The sequence below is a fragment of the Sapajus apella genome, unplaced genomic scaffold (genome assembly GCF_009761245.1).
Source record: "Sapajus apella isolate SASKATOON/1434 unplaced genomic scaffold, GSC_monkey_1.0 scaffold122, whole genome shotgun sequence".
In the NCBI taxonomy this organism is placed as follows: domain Eukaryota; kingdom Metazoa; phylum Chordata; class Mammalia; order Primates; family Cebidae; genus Sapajus; species Sapajus apella.
In genome coordinates this window covers 1,160,002-1,169,485 of record NW_022437062.1, presented here as the reverse complement: position 1 = coordinate 1,169,485, position 9,484 = coordinate 1,160,002, and the positions used below count along the sequence as shown (strand labels likewise).

Genomic DNA, 9,484 nt, shown 5'->3' with positions numbered 1-9,484 from the left:
CTTTATGTTGAATTATATTACAGATTTAGTTACCAGTCCTTGTTAGAGTTACCATCAGTTGACATGCTATAGAATTGTCTTGCCTCTTTTATAAGAAAATTCATTACTTAAAATCACTCTATTTTCTTTCCTCTTACATAAATAACAGAAAGGCTCACCATGTCCCAAATATCATTTGCAAAAACACACCATAAAGTCATAATCTCTGTGCAGTACAAGTCTAGAAATACTCTGTGTTTCTTTTTTTCTCCCCCATCCCTTCCCTTTTTCCTCCCTTCCCTCCTTCCCATTCTCTCTCTCTCTTTCCTTTGCCCTCTGATCACCTTTGCCCTCTGATTCTTCCCACCGAAACCCTAAAACACAGAGTACACCTTATATCATTCCTACGAGAATCTAAAGTCACAACTTTTAAACTTATTCTGCCATCCCACAGCAAAACTCTTGGCATCAAGATAAATATGTAGCACATTGGCGTCAGTATGAACCATTGCTATTTTAAATGAACAAATACTAAACTGAAAGAGAGTGTCTGGAAAAAGAAACTGCCTATCAATACACATGAAAATAGTAGCTATAGAATTTCTCATTGTAAACAGTCAAGGAAATTCCATATAAGCAATCGTTAATGTTATTCACTACCAGTAGATGAACACGTGCCAGCGAAAATAATGTCGTGTATACATTACTCCAAATTGTATTAAAGGCACCACAATAAATAGCCTGCTCATTTTTTGATTCAGAAATAAATTGGACTTCCAATTCTAACGCCAACTCATCTTACAGAAAGTCAACATAAAATGTCATGCATCTAGTTACTGACTTGTAACTAGACAAACCATCTCTCTTAAAATGGTACCACGGACTTTTTTTAAAGTAGCTCATCTTTATTTGATGCAATCTAAAAGGCCCAAATGCTGAAAGAAAATAACAAGCTATTGTTAACTATTAATAACAAAGTAATATATCAAATCATTCAGTCAAACTCTGACTTAAGAAATGTATCATCACCAATAAGACAGTAAAGGCTCTTCTAACATTGCTTTGTTGAGACAATTCATTTTGTCTTATGGTAGGCTGTACCAATGTCACAGACATGAGACAGGTGAGAAGAAGGAAACGCGGGGCCACAGCAAAAATTCCCAGTGACCACGACGATCTGTCTGAATCACAGCAGAGTTGAAACATACAAAATCGAATACAGGACAATCACAGCGCTTCAACTAGTTTGACCCTAACATGTATGCGTTAAAATGTTGGTTTTTATAACGAATCCTAATAGTGTAAGATTAGCAATAAATTTAAAACAATGTTCCCAGAAATCTTAATGAACAAAAACCACTGAACAATCACACCCCAAGTCTCAAAAATATCAAGGAAATATAATCCACAAAGAGAGACTCCAAATGTCAAAATCATTAAAGAATAGTTGCTACAGTGCATTCATTGAATTCAAATAATTCAATAAAAAATGTAATTTAACTTCATTACCAACTTTCTTAAAAGCACACTCAGCAAGTCCTTGCTTAGGATTCTTTACATTCTTCTGCTGCATCTTTAGTCTCCTGCTCACCTGCACATAAAAACAATAACCAAAGTTATTAGCGATTCAGAAATATATGCATAATTAAGAAAATAACCTTATTAAAATAATGCAAAATATTAAATCCTTTAACAGATGAGGCAATAATCGCATTCTCATTTAATATTTATTGAGCAGCCACCACAAGCTGCAGACAAAGTTTACAAGAAACACAGAAAGATCTGGGTGCCTACTCTCTACTCTCATTGAGCTTATAGCTCAGGGAGAACACTTCAGGTTTTGGAGCTAAAATACTATGGATGTGAAGACACACACAGAAGTTAATATTTTGCTTTCTACTGAGTTCCTGGGAAGTAGGGTGAGACCAAAAGTAAATGTTATATGTAGAACAGATAAGAGCTGATCGCCTTTCATTTCTTGAAGTGCAAAAAAAATATTGTGACATTAACAGAAATGGAGTGGAAATATATTTCTACCCTTAGTGAGAAGGTTGTCAGAAAATGCAGAATTGACAATAGAACTAAATTTTAAAAGACAAAGTAACAGGAGAAACCAGAACCTTCATGCGTGACTGATAGGAATGCAAAATGGTGCAGTACCTTTTGAAACAGTCTGGCAGTTCCTGAGAAGGTTACCATAGACCTGGCAATTCCACTTCTAGGTATATGCCCAAGAGAAATAAAAGCATACATCCACACAAAAAGTTGTACACAACTGTTCATATCAACATTATATCATCATAACAGCCAAAAAGTGGAAACAACCCAAATGTCCATCAAATGAAGAAAGGATAAGCAAAATGTGATATATCCATATAATTGACTCTTATTCAACAATAGAAAAGAATGGAGTGTGGATACATGCTACAACACGGATGAATCTTGAAAACATTAGGCTAAGTATAAGACGCCAATCACGAAAGGCCGTATATTGTATGATTCCATTTATATGAAATGTTCAGACTAGGCAAATTCACAGAGACAGGAAGATTAGTGATTGCCTAGGGCTGGGGTTAGGGAAAAATGGGAAGTGATTACTAAGACCTACAATGTTGCATTGTGGGGGGTGAAAAATATATAAAATTGATAGTGGTGATGGATATACAACTCGGTAAATATACTACAAACCACTGTACACTTTTAATTGGATGAACTGTGGAAAACTGGTGAACTGTGGCTCCCAAAAAGTCACATCCTCATCCCTGGAACCTGTGAAAGGGGTTTTTCCAGATGCAATTAAATTAAGCATCTTGAGATAAGATCATCCTGGATTCTCTGGCTGGGCCCTAAATTCAACAACAAGTGTTGTTATACAAAAAAGACAGAGAAAGATTAACACACACACACAGATAGAGGGAGGCAATGTGAAGACAGAGGCAGAGCCTGGAGTGACGTGGCCACAAAGCCAGGAATGCCCACAGCCAGGAGAAGGCAGAAGCAGCATGGAAGCGTTCTAGCATTCTCTCCTAGGGCCTCCAGGTGGTGTGTGGCCTTGTGACATCTTGATTTCAAACTTCTGGCCTCCAAAACTGTGAGAGAATAAATTTCTATTGTGGTAGTTTGTTGTGACAACCATAGGAAACTAATGCAAGTATACAAATTATATCTCAATAAAGCTGATATTTAAAAAAAGAATCCACCTCATAATTAATGGCAGACGACTTGCAGTTTCAGAACAAAGCGATAAATGTAGTGATACTGTCAACACATGGAGAAGAAATATTAAACAGGATGTAGAGGGAGGTGGAATGAATGAAAAGTAGATCATAATATCCCTCATGCATGAGGTGGGAGATGATGGGACATAATTCCACGTCTTCCTAAGTGCTATTCTCTCACTATGAGGTGTTCTTTTTGCCCACCCAGCGAATAACCACGCATCCTTGGAGGCTCAACTTAAATGCTACCTCCCAACCCTCTGTAGTGTTGTCTATGTACTTTGTCCTGAAGCTCTTACTATACTTGTCCTGCCCTACTGTAATTATCTGCACTTAAAATTTACCATCAATAGACCCAGATTGAGTAATAAAATTTTTCATCAATAGACCTAGAACGATGGTCCTCAACTGGGGGAAATTTTACCCCCAAAGAACATTTTTTGCCATGTCTGGAGACATTTTTGTTTGTCGTAACTGCAGTGGACACTACTGAATTCAAGTGAGTAAAAGCCAGTATTCCGTTAAACACCCTACAATGTCCAGCTCAAAATGCTAACTGTGCTGAGGCTGAAAAACTCTTAGAACTTAGGAAAGCATCTGATACACAGTAGAAACTCATGAAATGTTTGTGGGGCACATGGATGAATGAATGGATGGTAGATGGACAATGAATGAAGATCACGGAGCCCTGGGGTTTTAAAGCATGGCTGCACAACAGAATCACCCAGACCCTGTTCTCAGAAACTGACTTAAACTGCTGCTGCCAGAACCCACCCCTCGAAGTTGATTTAGTTCACTTGGGACGGAACCAAGGCGCTAATGTTTTAAATCTCACCAGGCCAGAGGTAAGAGGCAGCACGGGCTAAGGAACAGACTCGGGACAGCTTAAATGCCAGGCCGGCTCAAGGCAGATGCAAGTAGAGAGACTGGACAATCAAAAGCACGCAAAGTGTGGAGAGTTCCATAGTCTCCAAAAAAAATATTAACTAGGAAAGAGCAGAGAATTGAAGGGAGCGTCCCAGGGCATGCTTGCTCTGAGTGACCAAGAGGAAGCTTGCCCAAAAGAATGGCAATATGAATGGTTGGAGAGATACCAAGACAATGTGGATATAGCAGTATCTTCATTAAAAAGAAATTTAAACTACAAAAAATCAGCTGGGCATGGTGGTGCGTGCCTGTAATCCCCGCTACTCAGGAGGCTGAGGCAGGAGAATTGCCTGAACCCAGGAGGCGGAGGTTGCGGTGAGCCGAGATCGCGCCATTGCACTCCAGCCTGGGTAACAAGAGCGAAACTCCATCTCAAAAAAAAAAAAAAAAAAAAGAAATTTAAGAAGAAAAAAGCAGAGATTCAGCAGACGGAAAAGAAGATACTTTCTATACATTGTTTTCACCCCCACCACCTACTTTTGATAATCCTAAAATAGAAGTAATTGGTAAACCATGTAGTCCAGAGCTTCTCACTCTTCAACATGCACAGAAATCACCTGCTGGAGTGTCTTCTGATTCAAGAGGTCTGCAGTGGCCCTGGGACTCTACATTTCTAACAAGTTTCCAGCTGATGGCAACACCACTAGTCCACAGATCTAGTTTACAGTCACCATAGCATATCTTCAGTAACTTTTTACTTTACGCAATGTGAATGAAGCAATAGAATCAGAAGCTTCCAATAATTGTTAAAGTGATAAGTACATTACAATTGATAAGTACATTACAATTAAATATCAAAACTCTCAAGCATGCCTTTTTTCATTTTACACTGCTAAACAAAATGACAGAGAAAAGATCACTAGCAAATATTTATGTGAAAAGTCTACCTCAAGAAAATTAGTTGAAAGGAAATTGAAAATGTAAATTAATCAAATATAAACTTACTATACACTGAAGTTTTATATTAAAAATGAATTAACACTAGAAATTTCTAATAAGGCATCTCTGATATTTTGGCCAAATAAACTTTGGAGGAGGGTTGGTTTGACCACACAAAGGGAGGTTAAATCACTAAGAGTACTGAAGAAGCAATGTGGAAAAGCCTTGGAAAAGTAATTTAACAAATAGTAACTATGAGGTCTGAAGGCACATCCTATTTGAGACAAACAGAAAACTATTAAAGCCATGACGAGTTAAGGACTTACCTAAGAGCAATTCAAAATATTTTTAAAGGAAAAAGAAAAACAGCTAATAGGGTCACTGTTTCTAGAGTCTCACAGCTCTCCTGCAAACCAGTAAGACTGTACTATAACAAAGAAAATTTTCTGAAACAATCTAGTTCCCTTGAAACTGTTCAGCTGGTATGAGTAAGGACATATACCCGCTTCAAACACCTTCAAATAATACCAAAAGTCAATCCACCTACAACCAGGCCTCATTCAGCAGTTACAATCAATGGGCAAAATTTCAACCTGAAGTATATTCAGATTATATAGTCGTCATTATTAGCAGACCTTTTTCTATCTGAGGACCACAATAAGATAACATAATTAGCTTTCTTCCATCTAAGCGGAAACCTATAGTTCTCAAGTGTTCACAGTGAAATCCTGTGACTAGCATTAATTTAGCAGCATGGACATTCCATCCCAGAAACTCTGATTGCAGCAAGTCTGGATAGGTCCTTGGACATAGCTAGAAAGCAAACAAACAAAAAACTCCCCAGATGATCTTGATACTCACTGTGGTTAGGAATAATGCTCTGTGGTTTGTAACAGTGCTTCTCAAACTTTATAGTCAGGAAGTATGGCCAGGGATCTTATTAAAATGAAAATTCTCGTGCCTTAGCATTTGGGTGGGTCCTTAGGGGCCCTGCATTTCCAACAAGCTCCCAGTGGTTGGACTGCACCACAAGCAGAGGAGACTTACAACATGGAATGGAAACTCAATGTCGCCAAAGGACCAAGCACACGAAGAAGAGAGGGCTAGGTGGGGGCCTTGTCCTCTTGGAGAATACATACGCCTTCTAAAGAGAGCATCTGCTACGCAGCTCCCGTGGGTGGTGGCAGGACTTGCTGATTTGTCAGAAATGTCAGAAATCCAGGCTTTTATGGGAAAAATCTGACAATGTTAAATGCTGTGTAAGCCAACCAAGTCCAGTCACAGAGCTAAATCATTTTATGTGAATGTCCTCATTTGATCCTCATTACAACCCTACAGGCTATTAAGCCATCTTACATCATAGGTAAGAAAACTGAGGTGCACAGGAGAGAGAGAGAGAGGGAGAGAGGGAGGGAGAGAGAGAAATTAGGTAACTTGCTTACGATCTCCACCCAGCAGCAGAGCAAGGATTCAAGCCCAGGTCCTCCCTACCCAGAACCCACATTCCTAATCACTAGGCCACATCCCACTAGTGGGTGGAGGGCCATCCTCCCTCTGCTAATCTAGGTTCTAGCCTGGGATTCTGCTACTTACTTGTACTCTCTTAGTTTGGTCCTTTGAGTAACTAATTTGCTCTTTGGTTTTATGTTCACAGTTTCAATCTAGAGTGACACCATTCCAGTTTGCTAGAGACTGCGGATTTTCTGGGTTATGGGACATTCAATGGTAAAATCAGGACACTTCTGAGCCATCCAAGACAGTTGGCCACTCTAGTTTTCATTTAGAGGTATTATATTTAAAAAAAAAAAAAAAACTTATACAACTCTTGTTGCATTTACTATAGACTTTTTAACTGACATAATTGTACTTATCTATGGAGTACATAGTGATATTTTAATACATACAATGTGTAGTGGTCAAATCAGGTCAATTGCATATCCATCACCTCATTTATCATTTCTTTGTGTTAAGAACATTCAAAATCCTCTCTTCTAGCTATCTGAAAATGTATATTATTGTTGACTAGTCACCCTGTGGTGCTGCAGAATACTAGAACTTATTCGTCCTCCGTAGCTGTAATTTTGTATCCTTTAACCCCTTTCCCTTCCTCCCCGCTAACTTATGGAATTTCTCAAGAATACTGTTCATTTAATAGGTCCTACGAGAAATTCCACTTTGTTTTTCTTAAAGAATTATTTTATGTGAATGTTCTCATACCATTTGTTTATAGCTCTTCATATTGTATATAGATTCTCATATTGCATATGGTTCGGTCTATGCCCTATTTTACTATGTTTGTTATTTGCTAATATCAGGTTCACCTTTATTTTATGAATTTTTATTGATAACCAGCTGAAATGCTTAGTGGGAAGGGAGAATACTATACAGGCATAGATGGCTTTTGTTTTGATTACCTAGAAGGCAACTCAGTATAATTTGATTAAATACTAGACTAACTCACAGAGCTGATGCTTTTTGCTTCAGAAGTGCCAGTGCATTCAGAATTGTCTCTGAAGTTAAATGTGACCTGAGAACACTTACTCCCCACTCTCCTCACGCTCCCACAAGGAGGAACTTGCAGTGGAAGCACCCTGGCCTGACTTCACACCCTCCACACTGTCCACGGGAAGCTAAGTTTGGGGGATTAAATGACATGCTCAGCTCAGCCCCTTCCTCTTCAGGAGCCAGCACGCAACTCCCACTTGATCCTGCTCCCCAAGGGTACATGCTTTGCTCCTCCATCCTATTGGTTTTACATGGACAGGTCTCCACAGATGATGCCTGAGGTTTTCCATCTCTGCCAGTAACTGGGTAGGTACGTTTATTTTAAGCGCATAGCATTAGAAGCCTGTCTGGCTGCCCACTGGGATCACAACAATGCTCTACATTTCATCAGCAATAAAGCAAACCTTGATGTCCATTAGTCAGAATCCACCTCTCTCTCCATGGGTTCTGACCTGAGGGGGAAAGAGAAGGGTACTATTTACCAATCCCCTAAAATCTCAGTAGTTAGTGAGTACAACGCTCAATTTACTGAACCTTGTATTCAAAAATGCAAATAATAATGGTTACCATGAAGCTTAAAGCACAAACATTGCTAATGTTTTTCACATTGAAAACTTTTAATACAACTGAGAAGCAAATCTTTATTTTTCAATACCACAATTTAAACTGGTCTTCAAGGTCACTAAGTTTGGTTCTTGTTTTGAAGCCTCATTTGACTCTTCCTTTTAGAAGCAGAATTGAAATAGTTAGAACAGACCTGGGCACATCAAGAAAAAGACAACTACATATAAGTAATACGTGCTATTTGAAGACAAAACAATAAATGGCTTATTTCCTTCCTATATGCTTATAGAAATCCACTCTGAATCACACTCTTGTGTATCTATTTCCTGAGAAGGAGGCAGAACAGAATGAAACGGCCGAACACGCAGCAACAGCTATGTCTTCAAAGGGCTTTTTGTCAAGAAAACTGACATAGCATTCAGTTTTGATGCACACTTTTGTAGAAAGCACCAAATGTACAATTTAGTACTTTAGAATAAAATTGATCAGCAAGTTATTTTAACAATTGTAAATACTGAGGTTAGTAAAACAACTCCAACTTCAGATACAACATGCTCAAAGCGATCATACAGGACCTACTTCTTAGTGCTTATTATGTCATACACAGAAAGTAAAACATGGTTCACAAATTCACACCTATGACATCTTAGTCCCCCATACTCACAGGGTTCGTTGTTATAATTGCAAATTAAGATTATTTGGTATAATCAGAGGCATATTCTATGTCTCTATAGTTTCTTTCCGTTAAGTCACATTAAGTTCCAATTCATTCCATCTTGTCAGGCTCTACTCAGTGACACATATGCATCAGTGTGACTCATGTTCACAAAAAATAAAGTCATATTTTAGCAAATTACAGTTCTAAACCTCCCCCACCACCATACCAACTCCATAGGAATGAGATCTCATACACAAGAAATCACTACATCCAATTTAGTAAGTTTGATTACAGAAGTCAGAGGAGATTCAGATACTTTCTAATAAAAACCGTTTATCCAAAAAGAAAGAAAATATACTGCAATTTCAGAGTAGATCAAAGTTTTCAGTTTATTCATTAAATGAAGATCTTTGATGTGGAGAAAGCAGACCACACCCATCTAATTAAATTGTATTTGTAAGTGAACGCTGCTGCTAGATAAAAACATTATAGCTTGAAAGTTCAGTCAGTAAGGTGGCAGAATGGGAGTTGCTGAGCTCCCATACCCAGACACAAAAATCCAACCAACAACTATCTACAGACAAGAATATCTTCGTGAATACTCCTGAACTTGAAAGATTGAGACAACCCCTTGGACCACATAACTGAAAAAAAAAAGAAAAAAAAAAAAAAAAGCCTCATTCAAGTGGTAAGAGGAAAACAGGAATGGCTTCACTTTGACCACATCACCACTCCCCCAACCCCTGCCACACCT

At 38.4% G+C, this 9,484-nt stretch overlaps 1 protein-coding gene across 3 annotated transcripts in view; it reads right to left on the bottom strand.

The window, feature by feature from the left end:
* Nucleotides 1-1,301: 1,301 nt before the first annotated feature.
* The window catches only part of FSIP1 (fibrous sheath interacting protein 1), a 189,952-nt gene continuing 181,769 nt past the window's right edge, over nucleotides 1,302-9,484 (bottom strand). For all 3 annotated transcript variants that reach the window (XM_032261197.1, XM_032261196.1, XM_032261198.1), the window contains one exon: nucleotides 1,302-1,570. In XM_032261197.1, coding sequence (XP_032117088.1) covers nucleotides 1,524-1,570 — 47 coding nt within the window. In that variant the 3' untranslated portion in view covers nucleotides 1,302-1,523. The remainder of the gene's footprint in view (nucleotides 1,571-9,484) is intronic.